The 26,911-nt window shown below is 37.4% G+C and overlaps 4 protein-coding genes across 6 annotated transcripts in view; 2 read left to right on the plus strand and 2 right to left on the minus strand.

Annotated features, from left to right (window-relative positions):
• Positions 1-4,927: 4,927 nt before the first annotated feature.
• Positions 4,928-13,085, minus strand: LOC122398621 (zinc finger protein 32-like). Of its 2 annotated transcripts, none has more exons than XM_043398690.1 (2): positions 12,984-13,085; positions 4,928-11,840 (listed from the first exon to the last, which is right to left on the minus strand). In XM_043398690.1, exons 1-2 carry the CDS (start codon positions 12,984-12,986, stop codon positions 10,674-10,676), a joined length of 1,170 nt encoding a protein of 389 aa, XP_043254625.1. In that variant the 5' UTR covers positions 12,987-13,085; the 3' UTR covers positions 4,928-10,673. The 2 variants fall into 2 exon arrangements, with proteins under 2 accessions (XP_043254625.1, XP_043254626.1); XM_043398691.1 differs by lacking the exon at positions 12,984-13,085 and adding an exon at positions 12,251-12,504.
• A 94-nt stretch (positions 13,086-13,179) lies between these two features.
• Positions 13,180-24,152, plus strand: LOC122398623 (zinc finger protein 385B-like). 2 transcript variants are annotated; one of them, XM_043398695.1, is made up of 6 exons: positions 13,180-13,419; positions 13,691-13,887; positions 14,045-14,183; positions 14,312-14,341; positions 16,005-16,144; positions 23,992-24,152. In XM_043398695.1, exons 2-6 carry the CDS (start codon positions 13,699-13,701, stop codon positions 24,025-24,027), a joined length of 534 nt encoding a protein of 177 aa, XP_043254630.1. In that variant the 5' UTR covers positions 13,180-13,419; positions 13,691-13,698; the 3' UTR covers positions 24,028-24,152. The 2 variants fall into 2 exon arrangements, with proteins under 2 accessions (XP_043254630.1, XP_043254629.1); XM_043398694.1 differs by lacking the exon at positions 23,992-24,152 and adding an exon at positions 16,225-16,533.
• LOC122398622 (dynein regulatory complex protein 1) lies at positions 16,760-21,796 on the minus strand. The gene is made up of 11 exons (XM_043398692.1): positions 21,663-21,796; positions 21,341-21,449; positions 20,790-21,140; positions 20,305-20,702; positions 19,646-19,862; positions 19,462-19,588; positions 19,191-19,405; positions 17,989-18,134; positions 17,669-17,889; positions 17,201-17,586; positions 16,760-17,133 (listed from the first exon to the last, which is right to left on the minus strand). Exons 1-11 carry the CDS (start codon positions 21,794-21,796, stop codon positions 17,053-17,055), a joined length of 2,385 nt encoding a protein of 794 aa, XP_043254627.1. The 3' UTR covers positions 16,760-17,052.
• Positions 24,153-24,527: 375 nt separating the features above from the next.
• The window catches only part of LOC122398428 (protein split ends-like), a 108,718-nt gene continuing 106,334 nt past the window's right edge, over positions 24,528-26,911 (plus strand). Inside the window, exon 1 of the mRNA XM_043398261.1 lies at positions 24,528-25,987. Coding sequence (XP_043254196.1) covers positions 25,905-25,987 — 83 coding nt within the window. The 5' untranslated portion in view covers positions 24,528-25,904. The remainder of the gene's footprint in view (positions 25,988-26,911) is intronic.

A 26,911-nucleotide genomic window follows, 5' to 3' on the forward strand; every position in this document is an offset into this window, starting at 1 on the left:
GTGATGTTTCCCCGATAAATATAAGTCCAAACACGATCATATTCGGACTACTTTTAATTAAAGTAAAAAAAATGATTCGAATGACTTGTAATTAAAAATGGTCCGAATATGGTCGTGTTCGGACTCATTTTTATCGGGAAATCCTCGTCGATCTATTGGTAATATTTCCAAACAGATATAATAATAAGTATACAAAATGAAGATTTTGTTCAACGTATGACATTCCGCGCGCTATATGAATCTCGAAACCCGTACTCGTCGGACGGTACATGTGTTCCTCAGCATCAGCCCAAGGTATAAAAGATCGACGACTATAAAAACGTGTGATACATTTGTCAAATGTATGTGAAAGAGCTGACCCGTTCGATGACATATAAGCGGGGACTACTGTAGATCCGAATGACCCTGCCATCAGCGACACACTCGAGTACATAACGCGAAATCGATGAAGAAACTTTCTATGGACATTACGAGCCGTTACGTCCATCGGAACACGATGAAAATGTACGATCGTCGTGCAACAGAACGATCGATGGAATCTCAACTCAGCGCACGAGTATTTTTTCGAGGCTTTGCTCGAAGGAACATTCGCGAAATATCCGACGCCGATTTTAACGAAGTTTGGAGAATACGCAGAGCAACCAAAACTTGAGTTTCGTGGAATGGCCAGCAAGAAGTGAAAGTTTGGAAAATTATGAAACTTTGAGAGTATATTTCAATGTTTGCAAACGCTAGAAGAGATTAAACAATATGTAGAGGAAAGTCTTGAACCGACAATCACAAGTGAAATGCAAAATAAAATTTTTCGTTACATCTTATCGACAGTGTCGTTGGATCGAAGAGGTTTTCCCGATGAAAATGAGTTCAAACACGATCTCATTCGAGTTACTTTTAATGACACGTGTTTTTGGCACACGTGTCATGTTGTATTGTCATTCGAAGGATGCGAGTTAGGCTGAATGCAGTCGTATTTGAATTCATTTGCATCGGGGAAATCTCGTCGATCCATTGGTGACGCTTTAATGTAAATATAATGAAAAATATTTATTTTGCATTAATGATCGATGTCGTGCAACATCGCTTTGAAGTTTCTGCCGCCAAACGCCCTGCAATACCAATCTGGACAGCGACGGCGGGAAATAAGTTTAGCGGCTCTGCCCTACAGTACAAAGGTCGTTAATTTCCGTACACTCACCGCGAGACACCCATTCGGAGAAACATAATACTGAGATGGACGAGCACGAAATAATAATAATTATCGTAATAACGTATATACATATGAATCGTCAAACGAAAACGTAAATTTAATCGCATACAAAGAAAAATATATTCAACAAATACATATATGCATATATAATAGATATATATATATATTTATAAATTATAATCACTTTCGAAACGGTCGTGTAAAAAATATTGTGGGTCGATTTAAACACAACAATCACATTGCACGGAATATCGCTATTCCCGGAGCCATTCTCATCTCGATTAACCACGCAATTTTCATTTCTCGTTCGAGTAACAATTATTCGTAATTTTCGTATACAAGGCTACGCTTTACGAACGCATTGTCGCATGTTTATAAAAAATGACACCCTCTTGCCCCCAAAGAAAAAGAAAAACAGAATATACGGCTCAACTTTCCGTTTGCTTTTCAATGGACACGAAAACCAATGAGTACCAAAAAGAAGGGAAATAGAGAGAATAAGCGCAAGAACATTCTAGTTCCGATACTTTGGCTCGTTTCGTTCAAAGACGGGCAAAATTTAATCAATAAATAACCAATGAAACCGACGTGTAGCAATTTATTCGTGATGTCGATCGATCGAATAATATTTTTCTCCGTTCATTGCGAAATATTTCACTATAATTAACAGATAAGAATTTCGCCCGTCTCGGGTTTCGTTACGAAGGAAAAGTCACGATCTATCCCGAACGATCGCGAAGCAGTCCGACTCGTGTTCAGTCGCGCGAACAGAAACGAAAGGAGAAACGACGAGAACGAGAAACGAGGACCGTAGAACTATAATGTAGTACGAAAAAAAAAAGAAAAAAAGAATAATACTTTGCGTTGAGATTACGATTCCTTCCAGTTGCGAGAGCGCGAGAGGGAGATTAGAGATCGACGTCGCTAAGGGAAGAAACTTTCAGTGAAAGACAAGCTTTTTAGCGAGAGCTCGGAGTAAGTTTTCGCGCGAAGAACATTCTCTACCAACGGACTCGTGAAAAAATGGATGTCGCTTACGCGCGTATCGCGTTACCTCGCGACGGTGCTTCCTCTCGGTTGGACATTCTACGCGATATATACACCTTGTTCCCTTACGCGTTAACTATCTTATGTACAGGCTTACCAGCGAATTTCGGTAGGACGCGTATGCTTGCTTATTTCCATACCTAGTGATTCTTAACCGTTTTAAACTCACGGTAGAGGTTGGAACAGTGACAGTAAACGAATGGCACATTTTACTGCAAATGAATCTGATATATTTCTCAACCGTGAATAATTATAGTAAGAATTTTGAAAGCTAGAAAATACAAATTCATTAAATCTCTTGCCAAATATTCATGGCACATTCTGCTGGGTTTCACGGCGATTAAGAACCACTGGTTTACCCGTTTGACCGCAGATGTCGTTTCATTAAGCGGCGCCTAAAGGCAGCAGAATGAAACATGAAACACGCTATCTTTCTATGTTTGTAAATGTCATGAGCATTTTTCGTTCGATTTTATTGGACATTTTTATATGTATTCAGAACTGAATGCCGCTTCTAAAAACAACATTCGAATCGACTGAATGGCGGTGCAAGCATTTGGAACAACGGGTAGAAATAATCTAGGAAAATAAGCGAGGAGCATGATTACGCTTGTCTGCGGTCAAACGGTTAAACGCGATGCATAGAGATGTGTACATACTCGAGAACTATTTGTTTGTAATCGACTCTTATTCGTTCAAGATGAAACATAATTTGATTATATAATTCAAATTGGATTTTTTTATAAGCAAGGAAAGCGTTAAAAACTGTTCATCTTTGATTGATTTTTTCGAAATCTTTATCTAGATAAGAATTACTCCCATTACTGCGTGACAATTATCCGGATAGTAGTAATACTAAAGTATAATACCGTTTACACGAATTTGTACCATTTACGTAATATTATAATTTAAACTTTATTATATGAGGTGGACTGTGGATTTTACGCATATATGGCCTACGCTAATATGGAAAACATATGCAAATGCAGAATATATTCCATAAATTAATATTTTATTTTGCATAAATGCATGCATTCTGCATACGTTTGGTGCACGTTTTTCATATTCGGAGACGCTCTGAATGCAATACAATTTACAGTCTAATAATAAACAATACAATTATCTTCTATTCGGTATATGCAAAGTATTTTACTACATAAAATAAAAACTGCAAAATATTCTTTAAAAATTTGAGTATTTCGTAGCAAAAATTGTAATGTAAGTAACTATTGCTACCTGGAGCAGTTAATTGTAATTATACGACTCGGGTACTACCCGGTTAAGTGTCACTTTATTATCGCTATCAAATTCATAGCTCTCGAGTAATTGGAACACCTCTAATCTAAAATACAATACACGTGTTTCTCGCGTCCTAACGATACACGCTGTAAAAACAAGAAATCAAGGTAAAAGTGCAGTGAAAAAAAAAAAAGAAAAAGAAGACAACGATTTCCTTCGACAAATAAACAACTCTTGCGTTCGATCACGTGTTCCTATGCCGTGCAATAAATATTCCATCGACCATGGATACGATTTTCGAATTCGTTCGTTCGTTTCGTAGACTTCGCAAGTTCGCAAATGTTTGTTTCTCTGATTTGCCTGCTTGCTTCCCCGCCCTCTTTACTTTTAATTTTCGCTATCGATCTTCTTTCCATTTCTTTTTTTTCTTTTTTTTCTTTTTTTAAATTTTCTTAATATTGGTCCGACATTTGCACTTTCGAAGAAAGGACCTATCCTCTTCCCTTCTTCGTATGAAAAATACGGATATTCAATATAGTTGCCACGAATAAAAAGTGAACTCTCACAATCAGATACGTCCGCAGCGGTTGCGGTCAGAATTATTGAGATCGTTAACTTCATCCGGGAGCTACGAAGTATCAGTGCTGGACAATGCTTCGACGTGCCGTGTTTCGAACAAAAAATACTGTTTGAAATAGATTCCCTTGATCTTCGTACGAAAATCAACACGTATATACAGGGTGTTCGACCACCCCTGGGGAAAATTTTAATAGGAGATTCCAGAGGCCAAAATAAGACGAAAATCAAGGATACAAATTTATTGATTGAGGCTTCGTTAAAAAGGTATAGAAACATTTCCGGCCACACGGTATATTTTCGGAAAAAAATTTTTTTCTCGAAAGTACGTAGGATTTCGGGGGTATGTGTATTCACCAAAAATGATTGCAATTAACCCCCGCAACTAAAAATAATTTTTTTAGAACGATTTGAAATTTTTCAATTTTGTCGAAAATTTGTCCATCTTCCTGAATTTTTTTCTCGAAAATGCAAAGGATTTTGAGGGTATGTGTATTCACCAAAAATTATTGTAATTGACTTCTACAACTAAAAATAATTTTTCTAGAACGATTTGAAATTTTTTAATTTTGTCGAAAAATTTGACCACCTTCTTGAATTTTTTTCTCAAAAATGCGTAGGATTTCGGGGGTACGTGTAATGACCAAAACTGATTGTAATCGACCCCTACAATTGAATATAATTTTTTTAGAACGATCTGAAAAATTTTAATTTCACCGAAAAATTTGTCCCCCTACTCGAATTTTTTTCTCGAAAGTGTGTAGGATTTCGGGGGTATGTGTATTCACCAAAAATGACTGTAATTGATCCCCGCAACCAAAAATGATTTTTTCAGTATGATTTGAAATGTTTTAATAACTTTTTAACGAAGCCTCAGTCAAGAAATTGATATTCTTGATTTTCGTCTTTTTTAGCTTCTAGAATCTCCCATTAAAATTTTTCCCAGGCCGAACACCCTGTATAGTCTCAATGTATTCGCGCGATATGGTCTCTACCGTTAATAAATAGTATGTTCGTTGATCAAAAATCCTTTCCTTATCGAAATCGATTCGTTCATTGAAAAATCCACCCCTTCCCTCCCGTGTCGTGTTCTAATTACCGATAAAAGTATTCACTCAAAATTTTACGAGTAACAAATCGAATTCATGTTAGTACAGTTACTACAAGAAAATCGAGACCCGAAAAGGTGATACTCGTGCATATCTCTACTAATATTAAGTTCGTATTTATCCGCGTATACGCTAATAGTAAAAGAATTACGCGTGTAGAAAAATCCGGTACAGAATTCAGATAAAATATTTTTCTAATAAAATAGCGGCGTTACATTAGAAGCTGAGAAGGGAAGTCGCCATTCCACGTGTGGAGAGTCCCATCGATATTTTCATTCGCTTAGATATCCACTTTTATATCGTTTAAAGGCAAATTTTTAAGTTAGATACAACATAAAACAATTTAATTTCCTAAGCAAGCGATAATTCGAAACATGCTGCTCGAATAATCGATAAGCTTTTAAGAATTAATTAGGAATTAATTATAGGTCACGATCCGATCGTTCGAGTAGATTAAAAATATCTAACGAAACTTGAAACATCGATGGTGAATCTCGATTTTTATAACAAAGAAATACTATAAAAAGGAAAGCATTTGCTGGGAAATTCTTAGTTTTGGTTCAGCCATAAAATTAAAAGCTACGAAAAGATCATGATATTATCACAGAAAAATATATATCGAAATAAGCTAGCATAAAAATCATTTTTCATATACATTTCATCAACGAGCGAATACTTTTGCGCGCGACTTTACTGTTTCGCGTGTAATTTTCCGCATTTTAACAGATCGTCGATTAATTTCACAAAACATAGATGTAAATGTAAACGATAAAAGTTTCTTTCCAATCCGTTGTTCCGTATATTAGTAAAAAATATTCAATTTGTTAAATATTACAAATCATCGAGAACACGTTCCAGACTATATTTGCCCGTAAAACAAAATATCGTATAAAATGAGAAGAAATGTATCGCGTGTAATTTTTACGTTCTAAGGTAGACGAACAGAAACAACATAATACCATAGAACACATATTGGGTTGTCCAGAAAGCATATATCGATTTTCAACAAGTGACATTGGAACATGTGTACACTGTGAAAATAGTTATTAACATTCGACTTGCGTGTACAATCTAAAAAAATGTATTAATTAATTTGTTTCCGATTTACACCCTTTTAACACCAGAACTACCAAACCAGTCAAAATTACCTTTGAAAATTTATCATAATTTTCTATAATATTCCATTGCATTATATATTTTTTCGCGTATCTATCGTTTCAATTTCTTTGGTACAAATAAACACACTGTAATTGTCGGTAAGTTCTAGTGTTAATTATGGAAGAAGACAAAGTACGTTAACCCTTTCGATGGTAAGGTTTGAACACTTGGCATTCGCTGTGTGCGGAAATCTGATGGTTGCACTTATCCGAGTATATTTGGTGAACGCCCATAGGCGTTCATTGCAGACTGTATCAGTCGACTAGGTACGTAAGCTACCAACGATGACCAAAGTAAGACGCTAATCGAGACTAACCCGCACACTGCACGATACGGAAATTGGCAGAGGCACTTATAATGCCAAAAATATCGTCCTCGAAAATTTAAATTTATGTTTCGTTGAGAATAGAAAATCAGATGGATTGCATGTCCAATTACAAGTTTTGGAATAAGCTAAGCCCAATAAATTACGATACTGTTAATATTGTTTATTTTTTGTTAGAAAAAAATTAATTTTTTATATTTGATAAAATTGTAATAGGATCCTGCTAAACAACTACAGTAGAATCTCGATAATTTTAAGAAAGTGAAGTTGAAAATTAAAGCAAAGATAGAGGTGACCAATCCAATAATTAGAAGGAAACCCATGCACTCAGTATACCCCCACTTTCCACCTCCAATTTTTCTCGTTTCTAAATAACCATCCCTTCCATTTGTCAACACAGTACAATGAACGAGGTTCTCACGCAATAAAAAGTAACAATATAGGAAACATGTACAACGATTAATTAATGGGAAGAACATCGTATCTAGCAGTAGTCTAAAAACATATTTAACCCCTTCGAATATTGTTCGAAAGTTCCTAAAAAATTGTTTAAAAGTTTTAAATAATGCACCCCTTGCAAGAACAACACGACAAACGAGGTTCCAATCACGTGATGATCTATCGTTTACATTTACTCATCTTTGCCTTGGATAGTTTTTCACTGGCACATGCGGATAAATATAAAGTATATACCTATAAAAATATCATTTCTGCATCGTAACAGTCGACAAAAATTATCCGGACAACCCAATAAAAGTTCCGAGTAAAAGTTATTCCAAAGAGAGCGAGCAACTCGAACATTTCTATTTCAAACAATAGAATAACAATATACGCAACAAAGAAAGTGGTTTCTTTATTGTTTTCACGGTTGGAAAGAATCTGCTTGCCCAGCACCGTGAAAGCCACATGTATCGAAGAAAGGCGGAAAGAGATGCGAAAGAAGGGAGAAAACGAAAGGGAAAGATGGGGCGAGAGAACTAAAATAAAAAAAAAGATCGAACATAGAGAGAGAGAGAGAGAAAGAAGTGAAGAGATCGTAACGAAGGATCGACCGATCGATTCGAAACTGCAATTGTTTTCATTTCTTAGGTATTCCTACGACCTAGCTACTGTATTTACAGTCGTAACAAGCTACAAAATATGTATCGCTATAATAATTAGGAGCTGCGCGAACATATGCACGGAGGCTTTAAATCACAGCATTGTAGTACAATTAATATTTCATAGAGCTGCACAATGACTAGCCAGCACGAAGGACGACACTTTTCTCGTTTTCATTGCACCTAGCATTCCGAACGAAACGCACGAAAGTATGTTTTCGCTTCTCGCGAGGAAGAAACGACAGAGAAACCATCGGTTCCTCTCCTCCGCGCGGATGCAGGCGTAATACACGCGCCACGCGTAACCGAACACGAACAAAAACAACAACAAAGAACAAATATCGTTTTTTTCCCCTCCTCTCCTCTTTCTGTGCTCGCAATCCTTTGCGAGTAAATCAGTCTTGACCCGGTGACTTCGCGTCTCGTTTAAATTAAAAGCCTCAGGCATACGCGCGCAGAGAATTGTTCTTCATTTTTTTCTTTTTTCTTTGCTTTTTTTTTTTGTTGTTTTTAAGTTTTGTTCAATGTGAAGACTAAAAGACCGTCGAGACAGGATCTACGATATAAGGAAGTTCGAGGCACGCTAGCGCGAATGTTATTTTCTCTTTTTTCTTGGTTTTGTTGCTTTTTCCCCATTTTTGTTATGTTTCTATTCGAATCGCAATCGCGAACTCGCGTACCCACTTTTACCCGTTGTGTTGTCGATTCGTAAACACTAGACGCGCGCGCGCATGCGACGACGCCTCGCGCGCTCTTGGTTCCGTTATTTAACGCGCGCGTGCGATCGATCTTCTATTTTCGTTTTATCGTCGAAACGAACGGACCGTCGCGCTGGATCGTACGCAGAATCCCGAAGGAGACGAAAACTTTTCGCGGCTGTCATGGTTTTTTTTTCCCCCGCTTGTGTCTAAGCTTTTGTGGCGTTAGTGATAACAGATTAACAATAATCGTGATGATCGTATTAATCAGAACGTTAATAATAATAATAGTCGCTAAAACTAATCTCTAAAAGTAGTTAAAAAAAAAAAGAGAAAAAAAAAGAAAAAAAAAAAATGAAAATATCAACAGCCCTGCTATTACACTCCTAGTACTTAGAACTAACACGATCTGCACATCCGCTCATCGTTTTTATAATACATCCGTATGTATATGTATACGTATATACAATATGTATCTGTGTGTACAATACACTTCGATATGTGAAAAGTAAGTACACCCATGGAACTGATTTCAAAGCTGTGTAATTGTCCTACGCGATAAAAGAATACCGACACCGAAACGTTTCTATCGTTCAGATACGTACGCGGTGAGGTATACAGAAATTAGTACAATGGGGGTAGGGAAGGAACCGAGGCGGGGATAGGGGTGGAGGGAAGAAAGAATTAGAAGTAAACGTAAGAGAGGGGGAAATGAGAAGAAGAAAACAAACTTAAGATTTAAAGCTAAAAAAAAAAACCATGGTGACTGTGTCACGGGTCCTACCAATGCACGCACTATGCACGTTACTAAATGAAGTAACGTTTGCGTGTTACTAATAATAACAGTAGTAGTAATAGTAATGATAATAATCAGAATAGTGAGAATAATATATAGTTGGGGAAATGTCGGTGGTGGTGGTGGCAATGTTAGTGAGAATATTAGTAAGAGTAGTACTAGTAGTTGTAGTAATAATAATAGTAGCAGCATTAGTAATAGTAATATTCTTGTTTTTTGTTTGTTTGTAAAAGTAATAGTAGGGTGTCTACCAAACACCTTCGGTAGAGACCAATGTCCGTTAAATTCTGACAGCTACATCGCTCCGTGACATTGCTTACTTTTTTTTTCCTCGTTTTGATATCATCAAAATAGTAAACCAATAGTTTTAAACGTTGTAGATAATAATTACTATCTATATCACAGATCCAAGTGACTAAACTCCTTTAAAAATATAATATAAATATGTTATGCGTATAATGGTTCGCGCATAATATATATACACACATAGATATATATATATATGTATATGTACTCGCAGTGTGATTGAAAAATAGGTAAATCAAGAAGTGCGGAAACTTGGAAAACTCGTGTAGAAACGTTACGCGATAGTTTATGCTAACATCGATGTACCACGACGAGATCGATAAAACGAGGAAAATTCAGAGGTCGAGGTTAATTATCGATCGCTGCTCGAGTACGTCCCTTCGAACGGTGCTATTTAATTCTCGTTAAAATTACGCTCGTCAACGTAGTAATCCATTAAATGGACCGAGAGGTGACCGAATACGTGCAAAACGGTAATCAATTTACAATTGATTTTCAATTCTTTTCCGTCTTCCTTTTTTTTTTTTCTTTTTAAATCGAAACAAGATTGGTGCGTAAAAATTCTTTAGTACTATTAATCCACGACTGGGTTCAAGCATCCGTCGCGATCCAGAAAGCGGATGCTCTTTAGGCACTTTGTTTAACCAGCACCGTTAAATGACACGCGATCGAAGAGCCCGCGTTAGAGCGCTGACGTCGCGCGAATCGTCGCTACGTTCGTGGTAAAAATCGTCATTGCTGGCATAAACTGGCATTCAATTGTTGCGCTGAATATATTCGGTGTACGAGATCGGAGGACTCGTATTCGAGTACTGAGCGTACAGATAGAGTGCAGGGTGAAGCCCTGGTGGAGGAATGCCGCGATGCAGTTGATGCGAATGATGATGCGACTCTGATGAATCTATAGGGGATGACATTTGCGGGTAGAGTTGGGAGTTGAGGCTATCCAAGGAACTGGAAGAGCCCGTCGTTTGGTAGACACTCTGCGATGGTGTGTGCTCGTGAGACACGGGTGAATTAAGTGTGAATGGCGAAGACGCCGAGGTGGGACATACTACTTGCTGCGGTGACTGGTGTTGCGGTAGGGACTCGGACATACTGCCGTCTAAACACTAGTTGGTAGTCTGCGGATGTAGCAGTGGTAGAGGAAGTTGAAGATTGTTTTGCTTCGCTAAACTTGCAATCTCTGCCGCGATGCCTCCTTTGGATCCTGCCAAACCATCCAACGAAGAGGGTCCCTCGCTGTAACGTAAATCACAGACCGGGCTTTCAAAACCTGTACCCGGCGTTCCGCCGCCGGTGCTTTGAGGCGTCGGTGGATTGTGATTCGTATTGCTTTGATTTATATCACGATGTACTCGATTCTGATGCCGTATGAGATAACTGTCACGTACAAAAGTACGTCCACAGATGTTGCACTCGTACGTAGTACTTGCGGTATGGGTACGGATGTGAATTGCGAATTGACTCTTCGACGTGAACGTGAGAGAGCATCTGTCGCACACTAAAGGTTTCTCGGCGACGTGACTCCAACGATGCGCGGTCACGTAGCTCTTCACTGCGAAACGTTTTTGACATATATCGCAGGCGTACGGTCGCTCTCCCGTGTGCACTCGTTTATGAGTATTAAGACTACTCTTTTGCGTAAACCTTTTCAAACATAGCTCGCATTGGAAGGGTCGTTCTCCTGTGTGCGTCCTCATGTGCACTTCCAAATATGGCTTACGGCAAAAACTGGCTTCGCATACTGTACAATGATATGGTTTGTTGCCCGAGTGAAGTTTCATATGTACATAATACGACGAAGCAGAAGATAGCACCTTGCCGCATACTTTACAAGGCTGTGGTCTTGACCTTGAACCCTCTTTAACAGTTTGCTGTCCCGTCGATTGACGGCTCGGAGCCTCCTGTTGCACGCTCTGACTCTGCTGTTGTCCCTGTTGCGCTTGCTGACTCTGCTGAGTTTGTTGCTGACCCTGTTGTTGACTTAATTGTAGCGTTGTCTGTTGCTGAGGATGACCCTCTTGCTGAGAAAGATCCTCACGGTCGTCGGACAGATTCACCATAGAGTTCGAACCATCTGAACGGCTCGAAGCAACAGAATAAAAGCCCATGGGCTCGCTTTTGATTTGTTGTTCGAACATGGATGTCATTATGTCGGTTTGCTGCTGCTGAGCCAGCTGTTCTGATTGCGGCTCCTGCTGCTGCACTGCTTCTTGATGGGGGAGCAGAGTCAGGTTGCGCTTGACAAGCTGCTCATATCCCGCGTACCAATCCACCTGTGTGACAGGGAACCTCTATAAATCGCCATTTAAGACGCTCGTTAAAACGCAAAAAAGTTGCGTGCAACGTGGACAGTCTTGTAAATTCGGTTCATGGCGTGCCCGACTACGAACATACGCATGTCAGGTTAGACCAATCGTTTTGACATTTATCTTTGACAAGTGACAGAAGGTAGCTGGACGATCAGCTGATTGCATAACTTTTACGCGAAGCGCTTCAAGACGGCACGATGCCGTCGTCAACAGAACGTAGCCCAGAAGCGAGCAACACGGTCGACTCTATTTTTAAAAAAAGCGACGGGAGAAACGGCGGAATATTTTGACTGCGAAACCGGATTCTTCGCGAGCACTTCACGAGTGGGGGTCGCTTTCGCTGCGGTCGAGAAAGAAAGCATCGTTTTACGAACCTTTGCTAATGTAGTAGTCTGGGCTAGGGTCGAAAAACGTCACGCCTCATCGAGCGCACGCCTCCCGTTCACGAGCGGCTTCACGGACAATCGCGAAACATTTGTACGGCCAAATTGTTTTTCTCCGACACAAAATATAAGATGGCTGCGACTATATTTCGCGACCGTCACCTATATGCACTCGACAAACACACGCGCCTAAGTACCGACCGACGATATTCCCCAACTTTTCTAATTGGCTGCCCTTCTTAAGCCGCGAATATTATACTCCGCTACGTCCAACATCGCGCTTCGAAAACCGCTGATTGGATCGATCTCTCGCAAAGCTTCATTCACCTGTTTGATTTTATGCATATTTTAAGAGACAAACTTTCTCGATACGAATAATGTCGATTCCATCATGATATAATCTGATCTTTTCAACCATCTCGTATGATATTTATTAAAGTATTGCATAAACGAAAAGAAACTATGAGTAGCATGCACTTTTCGCATTTTCTTTCTGAGATTATAAATTTTCGTATACATCTCGTACAAATTTCGATTATACGATTAAAGAACTCGATAACTTCGTTAACATCGATATGAAAAAATAATGTATATGTAGAAGATGCATACAAAAGTAGAAAGCTAAATATCCGACGAAGCAAATATTTATAACTGAAATTTGATAAGGAAAACAGCAATCATTTAACAACTATTTAAGAATTATAAAACAATAAATTTACAATACCATATTTACGTATCTTTCTTCTAATTTCACCGATACTTTATTTAGCAAAGACTCGTAAAGAGTCTCTCGTAAGAACACATGTTATTGATAACAATTTTAAATCTCTTCCAAATTGTGCGCAGTATGTATTTCAATCCGTGTTGCAATTATTAAACGCACCTTGAGTGACGACATACTAGGAACTCTGAGGGCCTATCAGCCTATCGAATGTAATTTCAAACTGTAACGCCTTGGAATAATGTTCCTAAAAAATCAGGCGACCAACTCGAAAACTTGCGTGTTCGATACTTCAATGTACTGAAGGGAAAAGTTATTTCATTTATAAACACGACTGCCCGCTAAATAACTTTGGAGTTTCATTGAAAAATCGAAGAGTTTACTACACGAACTGAACAGTATTGAATTCGGTCACAGTCATATTCGAGATTACAAATAGGTACATTCAAAATAACATTCCATATAAATAATTTTCAAAAGTATATAATTTGACAAAATTAAACAATAATTTTTAATTGGAATTAATTTAATAAAGATCATAATCTTGTAATTATTAATGTATCATGTTAATAACATGGTACATGTAACAATGTAGCATGTTAGTTCGTCTCTTAACTATTGTATTGTTGTAAAATAACAATACAATACAATACAATGTCAGTGTATTTATATGTGCATTGCATTAATCAATTTTCATGTTAAACTTTTAGTTTTAATAATGGCTGTATCTTCTGAAGACATGATGAGTCGCAGTCTCAATGATCCTGTAACTAAAGCAGTAGTAGATAATATAATGGGTAATTTACCTACAAAAAAACCTTTTGTTCGCTGCAATGATTGTGACCTTTCATTTACAAGCCAAACAGTATTAGACACGCATTTACAAGGTGCTCGCCATGCTAAACAGGTTTGTAAAAATGGAATCATATATGCAGACAAAACTATGCGATTTATAGAAAATTGAAACACAAGATAATGCACATATAATAAGAGAAATAAACTTTGAAGCAGGAAACAAAAAATACTGTAGGTTAGAAATATAGACATACACGCTTATTTTATAGATTAGATCCAAAAATATAATGGCATCGCTCGAAGAAACAAAAGTAGCATTTACAAAGGACGAGGAAACGAATGGACTAAAATGCAATGTGTGTAATGTGTGTCTAAATTCTATACAACAACTTCAAACACATTTGAACGGTATTTTATAAATTGAAATCTTTGGTAATTATTTGTAATAGCATAAATTTGCATTATTGTAAATAATTACCAACTTTTTTTTTACGTTTCTATATTTATAACAGATTCAGAGACATTCTTTTTTATAGGAATCAGGCATAAAAAGAAAACAATGAGAGGTAATAAACCCTACATGGTACGAAAATCTTTATCATATGGGTTTAGATATAGTCGTGCTATGTGCATGGAAAAAATAATAGAAAAAAATATTGTTGTGCTAATCTACTGCTTAATTTTATTTATATTCGCATGCTTAATGCTACTGCTAACATTTTCTTTCCACCTGTTTCTATAAATTAATATAAAATCCACAGATCAATGTTTAAATAGCTTTAATTCAGCAGTGATGCTTAGTGATATTTTCATGCTTGTTATAATTTATGTGTAATTATTTACTGTTCATTATTTATTATTATTTATTATTATTTATTGCATATTATTTATTATTTATTTTTGTCAGACTGAAAGTGTATATTTATTATTTATTTGCTTGTGAACATAGTGCCATTAAAAACAGCTCAATTGAGAGACATTTGGTTGCTTGATATAATTAATAAAGTTCATATTGTTCACAAAATATTTTGACTCTTCCCCTTCGTTGGATTCCTTTTTAAAATGTATGAATTACACGTGCATTTTTCCCTTTTATCGAATAAATAAGCTTGAACGATGCTAATTATTTATGTTTTATAAAATTAACAACATTTTATAACTTTCATGGTATGTAACAATTTTCTCAATCATAATTTTATTGTGAAGCATAAGTCCATTACAAATTATTAATATTATGTTTTTATTATTTAATAGAAAACAAGACGAAGTAAATTTCTTAAGGGCCCTTATATGTATGTAAATATGTGTGTCTTCTAGAGAAAACATTCGAAACTTTACGTTATTTTTGTGACTCGAAACTCTCGAAACTCAGGTAAATAATAATTTGTATAAATAACGTACTAGAATATTGTGACAATATGAATTTATTTTTATTGAACTAATAGTAATCCAATTGAGTTTGTGTTTAAACTTCAGACTCATTTTTATTAGTGCGATTTCGTCAATTCATTACAATAATCGTTTATTCAGATTCATACCTTGCATCCATTTCCATAACTTCTTCAAATGATCGATTTATTGGAGATAATTATTGTTTGAAGTTTCCTTTGCTTATTTATTTATTTACATTGTAATTTACATTTAATTTCATCAAGCAAATCTGTTAAAATAGATACTTCTTTGAGAAAAAAAAAAGAAATACGCGTTTCACGTTTCGGGAGTTTCGAGTTTCGAGATTTTCGAGAGTTTCGAGTTTTCGCAAAGTTTCGGATTCGAGCTTTGCTAAACTAAAAATCAAGTAATAATTTCATTAGGAATAATCTCAGATCAGAAATTACGCTTATAGTTCAGTGATATTCACATTAATGATAAAACTTTGGTTTTAACTCGTTTATACCAATTCATAAATACGAAATCTTGTCTTGTTTAAAAAAAATGCAACAGGTATAATTTTTTGAAAGATGTTCACATAGACGTTTTCTTAAGCAAGTTCATATACTTTCGATATATCGAAGACACATTTTTTTTAACTTATAAGGACTCATTTGTAGATGTATGTATACGCATATACATGTAAAATTTTTTAATTACGCCTTTTGTTAAAACTATTTACATTAATGGTTGCTTTCTCCATAGCATGAATGTAGTGTTCAAGCTGATTTATTATCACATTTGACCGCTTCAGCGGTTGTGATACATAGATAGTGTTGATCGCACATTGATGCTTAGGTGGGTGGGGTGGCAAAGAAGTTGGCAGTCCAGTGGCATCAGCCCCCATGAATATCCAGGAGAACTCTACTTCTAAAGGTGTATCACTGTCATGCAACATGTGCAACAAGATCTTTAATTCCCCGGCACAATATAATGTGGTATGTTAAATTTGTTGCTTAAAAAAGGTCAAGTAAATATATTTGTTATTCTTAATGATGCAGTTTATATTACATTACAGCATATAACGTCAAAGAAACATACTAGTAAGTTAAAGCAAGCAAAGATTCAAAAAAAGAAAAGATTCTTTCCATATTGGAAAAAGCCTAAAACTGGTGTAAATTCGAAAAACCTTGTTCAATCATTATCGAACAACTTTGTACCTGGAGGTTTCACGAATCAGACATAGGAGAAAATGTGAGAGAATTAATATGTCTATTTTAATACATACATTAATCATTCGGATGTACATGTTTTATTTTTTAAATAACGGAATTTAATTTGAAAATTCTATCGCCAGATCGACTCGATTTTGAGTTTAAAAAGAAAACACTCGACTATATGTATAAAAGCAACATATAGACAGTGTTGTTTGTAATTTCATTCATAAGCATTTATGGTTTGTAATGTATTCGATTTTATACCTCTCTTTTTGAACTATTTTTTTTATTGTATAATGTAAATACATATTTGAGATAAACTGAATTAAAGTTGATATCATTTTTATTAAAAATACTTATATAAAAAATACAAAATCAGACCAAATGAAGCGCGTATTATATGTTAGAGAATGGAACATGTCAATTGTAGTTAAATGATCGTTGTTTTATGCAAACGATATAATTCGAAAGATCGTAAAATTTTCAACATGATACTTATAGAAACTTCGAAACAAGAAGTTTGAATCTGTCTCATCAAAATTTGAACCTATATACGAAATATTTGATTTCTCTCTAGTTTTTATTATTGAACGATATAGCACAAAACGGTACTGATGTATTGTATGAATGTATATACACATGTCCATTTAAACAGTATTTGAAAAATATATAATGTTGAAAATGATACTTCATGCTGTGTAATTTCTTTGATCTTGCAGTATATGTTGAAGAAGTTTTGTATCTCTTTCTGTTAACTCCACAGTTCTGGGCTGAAAATCAGTTACATATAATTGAAAGTACTCGATAAGTTATGTGTCTCATATTATTTGCAGTTACCTCTGACGTATAAGTTTTTAACAAATGACTCAGTTCTGCATTTTGCTTTCTCAGAAATTCAGTTTCAGCATTTAATTCATGCCTCTTTTTCAGCATCTCGTAATATTTTTTTAGACCAACCAACAGGTTATCCCAGAGTCTCTCTTTGTCTGCTGAAAAGATATTTTTATACCGTTGCCAAAATTCAGTAATATCTTTATCCGTTATGTTTCGCGACACTGTGACTTTTACTTTTAATATTCTTTTAGCGATAGGTACAACACTTTCTTCTCTCTTAACAAATTCGTATCTTTCTATGAATTCTTTCAAGGCATTGGCCACAAATTCCGTATTAATTGCCAATAAGTGACCTTTGTCGCACGTCAACTGTCGCTTTGGTTTACCATCTGTTCAAGACAATTTATTAGTGACAGACATAGACATTGGTGAAAGACATATAGAGAACAAGATTAAATTTTTATTTTATACCACTGACGACTTCGACGATGCCTTCTGCAACACAGACAGACGGAATCTGCACATCCTCGGATGATGTTTCGGTCGAAGATGTTTCCGTTGTACTACTCTCAATTGTTGTTTCATTTTTGTCGCGGAATTTCGTGCAACAAAGTGCTTCTTGCACGGCTGCAACTAATTTATCTTCTTCCGGATTAGGTTCATCGTTACCGCAAACGGAGGGTAAAGTGGTTCTGCGGTTTGGCGTTCAATATTCACAATTTAATTATACGAATAATCAATTCTATTAACTGGATAATAAATTTATAGGTAATTTAGGCTTTATCACGTACACGGACGAAGTTTCTGTATTTTCGCCAGATTGACCACAAATACTCGGTGTGGTCTCAGTTTTTATTGTGCACGTGGGACAGTACGCATATGGTAAGAAAAAGTTTAATAAAAATTGAAGATCTTGTTCGGATGTAATTTTTAATGCCTGAAAATTTCAATTATAAATGTAATGTAAACTTCTTTTCGATTGTATGAACAATATTTATCAAGTAAAATCGTACGAAATTAAACTATTTAAAACGAAAGTTGAATAAGAAAATCTGCGGTTACGAGAATTTAAACTCCAGATTTTCCGCTTACGAAGCAGCTACTCCACCCACTAATCCAATATATTCTCTTGTAAAGTACTTGAACTTAAAAACTTTTATGTTCGAAATTTTAAGTAGGATAAAAGTTTTAAGTTTTTAGTAATATATGTATATAATTTGCCTTGCTCATCGACGATGTTATTTAGGTATGTTTCGCTAATAGTGTGTAAAATATGAATAATATGAAAATAAAAAAATCGATACGTTATGTCACAGAAATACATGTATGCAGGGTGTTCGGCCATTTCTGGGAAAAATTTTAATGGGAGATTCTAGAGGCCAAAATAAGACGAAAATCAAGAATATCAATTTCTTGACTGAGGCTTCGTTAAAAAGTTATTAACAAATTAAATTAAAAATTTTCAAATCATTCTGGAAAAATTATTTTTGGTTGTGGGGGTCAATTATAAGCATTTTTGGTGGATAGACATACCCTCCAATTCCTAATCACTTTCGAGAAAAAAATTTGAGTAGGTGGACAAATTTTTCAGATCGTTCTAAAAAAATTATATTCAATTGCAGGGTTCGATTACAATCATTTTTAGTCATTACACATACCTCCGAAATCCTACGCACTTTCGAGAAAAAAATTCGAGAATGTGTGAAATTTTTCGAAAAATTAAAAAATTTTTAATTATTCTAAAAAAATTATTTTCAGTTGCAGGGGTCAATTATAATCATTTTTGGTGAGTAGGCATACCCCCGAAATCCTACGCATTTTCGAGAAAAAAATTCAGTACGGACGGAACTTTAAACGTTAATAACTTCTTAACGAAGCTTTCATCAACAAATTGGTATTCTTTATTTTCGTCTTATTTTGGCCTCGAGAATCTTCCATTAAAATTTTTCCCAGTTTTAGGCATAAAGATACCGATGATTAATGGGAAGAATACCTCGAATACTTTGTCCAATCGAATTAGTAACTTGTCATTCTCCGCGAAGTTAGACAGTAGGTTCTTTAAAGTATCCTCTATAAGATGATCGCAATGATCGGATATTAGTTTCGAAATATGGTTCAGCAGACGTCGTTCCAAATTGATATCATCCAAAGTCGTTGCCGGTTCGTACGACTTGGAAATTGTCTTTCTCTTCCTCGCCTCCTCTTTTTCTAAAATCGTAAACAAAGATTTATCCACGAATGCAATTACGCGACAAAAATTTTACCCTGTTTCAAAGCACACATCGCGCCGCAATACGACGGTAGATCTTCCTTTCTCAATAACTGTTCCGTCGGTGGTTCCCATTCTATTCCCAACAACTGCTCGTGTATAATTCTGTCCGCCCCTAAAATCTGAAACACGCCCGTTTAAAGGAAACTTTCTCATTCGCAGCCCGATTTTCGATGTACCTTGTCAACTAACTCGTTGGCAGTCTCGATATTCATATCCCAAATCTGCATATATTTTCTATCATTCACGGTTGCCAAATAATTAGACTTCTCCTCCAGGTCTATTATAGCTTTTTGCGATTTCAAAATTTCGTTCGTCAGCTTTTGAATTTCCTGTCTCGTCGATTCCTCCAAATCCGTGTACGTTTTTTTAAAACCATTCATAGCATCTTGAAGCCTGAGATCCAAGTATTAAATTTCATCAAATGGAGTTTGTTATAAATAGAGTATGTTCGGCCATTTCTGGGAAAAATTTTAATAGGAGATTCTATAGGTCAAAACAAGACGAAAATCAAGAATACAAATTTGTTGATAGAGGCTTCGTTAAAAAGTTATTAACGTTTAAAGTTTCGCCTGTAAAACGGCAATCTGCGAACAGCTGCGTGCGCACGATAGTGGTTCTCACTCAGGAAACTATAAGGTTGTCGATACGCTAGCGTGCGCACGCAGCTGTTCGCAGATTGCCGTTCTACAGTCGGAACTTCAAACGTTAATAACTTCTTAACGAAGCCTCGATCGACAAATTTGTATTCTTGATTTTCGTCTTATTTTGTCCCCCAGAATCTCCCGTTAAAATTTTTCCCAGAAGTGAAACAGTTTTTCCCAATATTGTTGCCAACTTGTTTATTCTTCTCTTCTGTTGGTTCTTCACGATAATGTTCTCTTCCTCCCGACGCTTCAGCACCGCGTAATTGTAATCCAATTTCTCGACATTCATCAAGCACAAAGCTTTCATGTTCTGCACCTCCTGCTGTAGCTGTTGTATCTCTAATTCGAAATTGATCTTCAGTCGCCTGAACTCTTCCTGGTGTTCTGTAATCGCTTTCCTCATTTCTTCCTCGTAGTCCCGCATTATTTCCTTCTTCTTCTCCCTCGCTTCCACGGTGTCTTCCTTGTACTTTTGCAACAGTGCCTCCCATTTTTCCTGAGAAGTTGTCAGAAGCGTTTTGCGCTCCGATTCGATGACGTTCTCGACCATCTGCAGCTCGTGGCGGTAAGCTTTGGTCATTGCGCGTACCTGCAGAAAACGGTCCTCGTTAAAGATTGTACAAAATTTGTAATTATCCAAAATTATTATGGAAAAAATTTAATTTAAAAGACTCACTTGATTTTCCATCCTTTCGATGAGCAAATCGATATCTTCGTTTTGGTTGTTCACTTCTTCAGCGTACATTAGATCGGCTTTCTCCAGTTCTTGCTTCAATTCCGCGATTAGGGCATCCTTTTTATCCAGGACTTCGAGGCACTTGGCATTCTGAGACTCCAATTCGTCGTGAATATCTAACGGGTCTTTGCAGGCAAGAATTTCGGGCCACTTCTGGCTAATCGCGAAGTACTTCTCCGTACACGTTTTGTCTTCCTCTTCGAGTGCCGCCAGTAATCTCTCCCTCGTCTCTTGCATTTCCTTGCGCCTTTGCAGCTCCCTTGCATCGTTCGCTACTTTCACGCCGGAAACCTACGAATATACGCTCCATTATTATTTAAAATAAACTCAGCATACTTTGTAACAAACTGATATTCATAATTTTTATTTATCACCGAAAAGGAACGAAATATTGAGGTCGAAGTTTTGAGAATAAAGACATGCTTGTTCGAATTAAAAAAAAAAAATTCGATGTTGTTACAATTTATTCAAAATTATCAAATCACGCGTACCACTTCGCCACCTTCGAGGGCCAATTTTTCCAAAGCGTTTATACTTTCGAGTACTTGTTTCTCGATGGGCGTTATTTCCACAATTTCCGTGTCCTCGGCTGTCGATTGCCTGAAATCAAATACTCGACTCGTTCAGTCATCTGTATAGATAGCTAATACACAAGATGCGTTGCAATTAGTGGTACAATCTAGGAGGAAGTGATTCTAGGTACTAAAATAAATTGGTAATGTAAAATAAACTTTTTATATTTTTTTACATTGAATATATTCATAGAATTTTGATGACCTAAATATTACAATCAAAATTGTATTTAATTCTTACTTGTGCAGGGCATCTAAGCGTCGTTGAATACGAAGTTTACGAGCCAATTTTCGCTCGTTTGCATCTGATGATAAAACCGATGGTTCATCCAAATTCTCTGTGATCTCAGAGTATTTTTTGTACGTGACAGACATGTTTTATAGTTAAATTATAATTAAAAATTCAGTAACGCTTGTTTTTATTGATGATACACGCCAGTTACAAATAAAAATATTGTGAACAAGGTTAGATACCAATGCTACGTGAAGACTGATAATGAGAGGTAACAATTACATGAAATCAAGTGTATCTAATAAACAACTTTGTTTGTTCGATACATGATTGTTGTTTCTATTTACTGTTGGTAACTGAAGTTGTTCACTTTTCTCCCAAAGATGGCGCTGAATGTCAGTCTTCGCACGACTCCTTTAATTAGATCAGTAGGCCTACAGAATTGAACGATTCGGATGTACAAACGAATTGAATATAATACGTTGAAAATATGTATATAATTCCAGGTTAATGTACTTGAATTTCATAATTGCATGTGTTTTAATAAGTAATAAAAATAGTAGAAATTAATTCCTTTGAAAAGATTTGAATTTTTCATTACAACACATATATGTAGATGTATACATACGTAATATACATAAGTACAACGGGTTTCAATACGTATGTCATCGTTATCACCAGACGTAAAAATTAAATATTTGTATTCGTATATTTTCCTGAACTATGGATCGAGGTACGTCCATGCTACTTACATATAACCATTAGATAAATAAATTACATATGGTAAATGATCCAATGACGAATGAAAGAAGAAGATTGTGCGATAAGTAGTAAATTATCGTTCTAGATAATTCTTATGACATATTTAATGGAACTATCAAATATAAAATATATATGGATTTCGGTTTATAGAAGTTTGGGGAATTCTACAGTAGACTTAATATTCTTTGTATTTACATGCAATCAATACTACTATGGATATTAAAACTGTAATTTAGGATTATTCTATTCCATTTGAAGATGTGAATAACAGACCAGGTTATTTCTTATTAAAACAAATTTATTCAAGACACTTCAAAATTTAGTTTACAATTTCGTGTTCACATGAAATTAATAATGAGGTAACATTTCTCGTACGTGAAATATTTGAGGTTTTTAGGGATTTTTTACAAAAACGTAAATAATTGTTTACACATTTCTTCAATTGTATTATGCTGTATATAATACAAATATTACATTTAATAAATCAACCTGAGTTTTATAACAATATCACAAATAATTATGAGTTTATTTAACAAAATATAAGATCTAATTTTAATGAAATGGACAATCTTCAAATGGGCACGGTTTATGTAGGAGGTGTCTTATAAATCACCAGCACAAAACACGCAATAGGCGTTTCTCGTTCGAAACGTTCTCACAACGTTCTCGGTACGAAACAGTCATGAAATTGCCTCCGTTTTCGGACGTAGCGTTTCGAGTCCGACAGAAATCGCTTTCTCTAACCTCGATGACGTACTCTACCGACAAACGGACGTTTAGTATTGTCGCCAATAGAGTTAATTCCGTATGAGCAGTCCGTCGTGAACCATGAGACGAAGGTACGTCACAAAAGGATAAACGAACAGTAGGTCTTGTGAAGTTGAAGGCACTACATCGACGTCATGAATCTACGACTTTGACGCGATTTTAGCGGAAACAAGATGGAGCAGGGGCAGGTTCGGCTAAATGCACCCTGGCACCCTACCTAACGCAAAAAGTTATTATTCTCGTATCTTAATTTATATCTGAATATTTTTACCGTGTTTTAGAAATAAATACAAGTGAATTCGACAGAATCGCATAACGGTTAAAATATCATACAAAATCAAACTCTTAATAGTATTTAAATATTAATTAAGAAACTAGTTTGCATTCTATTTCTATCTGTTAGATTGTTTAGTATTTCATATATGTTTAATATTTATACTTGCGAATTCATTACCGATTGTTTCTTACAATAAATGAATTCTTTAAATAAGTTTATTCGAATACGACGAAAATATCTTCAAATGCATGTATTAATCATTTTTTTTTCACATTCTGTTTCTGTCGTAGAAAAAAATAGTAGTACAGCGTGAAAACATCATTGATCTAGATGACTTATTCCACAATAATTCCGATCTATGGTATTTGCAGACAAAGCGATCGGTCAGGTATGTGCATCTTTCATTGGCTCGTACGCGCCATCGAGCCGGCGCGTTTGTTTGATCGTTACTTCCTTGATTAGAGAGCACGTCACACAGTTAAATACTTTTATTTTCGTAATAATCCGATTTTCCGTCTTTATTCTTGGTAGAAAGTACCGATGCCCCGGGTAATTGGCTGCCCCTAAACCGGCCCTGGAGAGAGCAGGATGGAAAGAGAGAGCGTACAACAAAGATGGCGGTTGAGAGGCGACGGCGGTGGTGGTACGAGGTAGGAGGAAGAGGACGAAGAAGCGACAGAGTAGAAAGAGAAGAGGCGAAGAGAGGACGGGACGACGGGGTGCTGGGCGATTCGTTAAGAGGGGCCGAGGGGGGAAGGAGCGACGATCGGAGCGATGGGAAGAGTAGGGAGGAGAGGTAGCCGCGAGAGAGATAGAACCGGCTCGAAAGGGACGAGCGCGGCTCGGGGGGGGGTTCGGGTTAGCTCGTTCGACCCGTTATCCCTTCTCTCCCGGAGTCCCGAGTTCTCCCTACCTGTCCTTGCTTCGATTCGAACGAGTCCTCCCCACTCTCTCCCCTCCGGGGACGCACGAAAAGTTTCCCCCACCCAGGGGCGCACTTCACCGGCTGGCGGGCGACGATCGCGATTGCAAGCCGCCGCCGCTTTTCGAGGTAGACTCGTTTCGTTCCCCTACGCGGTGTTCCCCACTACCGGACCAAACAGAGATACTAGCCAGCGAGCCATACTACGCTCCCGCCACGGTGACGTCACTCCGAGTAGTGTAGTGCAGTGAGGAGGAGCGAAGTCAGCTCCATCCGCGTTACATGGCCCGAGTGAACGAAGTGAGTGCGTTTAAGGCGTACATATACAAACGTGCATCGTAGCGATCGAGTTTGCCAATACGATTTAATTTCTTCGATTAATGCACGTTACGTGACACAAGTTAATTCGATCGCGAGAAAGGTAGAGAAGCCGCGACTCGCTTTCACAAAATATATATATATATATATATATGTACACATGTATGTATATTCGACGTATAATTCCATTAACGAGGTATGAGCGGTGAAAATTCAGTGATGTGATAGGAAGCAACTACGCTAAGTGAATAAGGAAAGGAGGAAAAAAGGAGAAAGAAAGAAAAAGTAGTGTCGTGCGCGGAAAGGTTACGCGTTGAAATTTTAACAGGAAGAAAAGGCAACGGTTCTATCGTCGGTAGATCGATTGTTTTTAGTGGGGTTACCGCGAGAGTTTCAGCGTACGTAGCCTCTTTGTTGGTGTACGACGAGAACGAGGCATAAAATTACGTAGATCGACGCGAGTGTGATTCTGCTCAACAAATATGCGTGGGATGTATCGCCCGCGCGTTGTGCTCGGTGTGCTTGGTGTGACGTGTGATTAATCGCCTTTCTTCATACGCGATTCAGTGGTATACGATGTGGTGTTCGGCAACGGTCCTGATCTTTGTAGCCGTTGTCACCAGTGGTGTCCACTATCGAGGCTCCGTTTCCTCCTCTTCGTCGTCGTCGTCGTCGGCGTGCGTCGCGACGCAAAAATTTTATCGCGAGAGCTCCGTAGCCACCCTCTTCTATCGGCCGATCGTTCCACGGCGCTGCCCTGACGACAGCACTCGTCCTGCCTGGGGTCACTACCTTCCGGCTAGTGACTAGTGATAATCTGTTTGTTGCCAGTGATTAAATTGAGAGTGCCGAAGTGGGAGGAAGCTCCTTCCTTCGTCGTGGAATACACGTAACGGTTCCTTCGTCTTGTCGCGTGTGCGTCGCGAGCTACACGAGTTTCTCGTAAATCGAATTGGAAATCAATTGTATCGTTCGGAGTACCACACGGATCATTGATTTCTCGCGAATACGAGGAAAATTTAGAGTAAATAGGGAGTAAGGAGAGAAAAAGAGGGTTTTTTTCTCAGCCGACCCGCTGGCGGTATTGAATATCGGTGGTGTGGTGAGAGTGCCGTGATTAGCGTCGGGCGAAGTTGTGTGTCGTTGTACAGTGCCGCCAAACGATACCACAACATCCGATCCCAAATGAAGAGTTCGGAGCAAAATGGTTAGAGAGACACGTCACCTGTGGGTTGGAAATCTGCCGGAAAACATCCGAGAGGATCGCATACGAGAGCATTTCAAACGGTGAGTTTCTTTTCTGGTTTATTTCACATGCCTTTAACAAAAGGCGTCTTACGTAACTGTAAATGCGTGTGCATACTTATGTATGTATAATCAGGAACACGCATGGACACACGCATATACACGAAGAATACAACAAATTTTTTGCAAACGTTCCCCATTGGTATTAATAATGCACCAAAGTGCACGCTTAGTTTTCCATTTACGATACACCTCGTAGACGTGCCAGTGTCCAATGTAGACGCAAGTCTTGGGACGCCGAAAGAGATTTACGGGCCTTTCGATTTGCTGAAATATTCCTAATTTACCGTGAGTCGTAGTTTCACGGTAAACTTTTCGAAAAGGAAATACGGGTCCTGGTGCATACATTTAGGAGCAGAGGTAGGAATACTTTCATTGTTGTGTCGCAGTCTGGACACGGTCGGCAATAATTTCGTCTAGAATTTTATGACTCTATGGGTCATGCCTGCGTAGCGTCTGCCGGGCTTTATACCAACCATGCTATATAGTCGATTCGAAGTACAAAGTATCCTGTACAATGTTTCCTGACCTGTAAATAAACAGCGAGAAAAATCGCGCGAATTGTTCGTTATTTACAGGTTTGTTTATGTTTCGGCGTAGCGAAGAAACATTATCAGTTTGATAGAACCGGAATTTAGGAACACGTAAGGTGCACTCGATGTTTTTGACTCCGTACGTAGATCGAAGATTCTGAACGCGTCTATACACACCCACACTGCATACGTGTACGTACACGCACGTGCGCGCGCGCGCGTACAAACGTGTGATATACAGAGAGCCTTGGCTGTCTCTCCTCTCCTCGTAGCGTGAGCGCGCCGTCATTTGTTTTTTCCCCGAAGTAATAATAGCTGAGGACAGCCATTTTGAGAGCTCGCAGCGGCACGAAGTTATTGTTCGACAGTGGCG

Source organism: Colletes gigas, unplaced genomic scaffold (assembly GCF_013123115.1).
Source record: "Colletes gigas isolate AHSC1104 unplaced genomic scaffold, ASM1312311v1 Colletes_gigas_Sc00011, whole genome shotgun sequence".
NCBI lineage: Eukaryota > Metazoa > Arthropoda > Insecta > Hymenoptera > Colletidae > Colletes > Colletes gigas.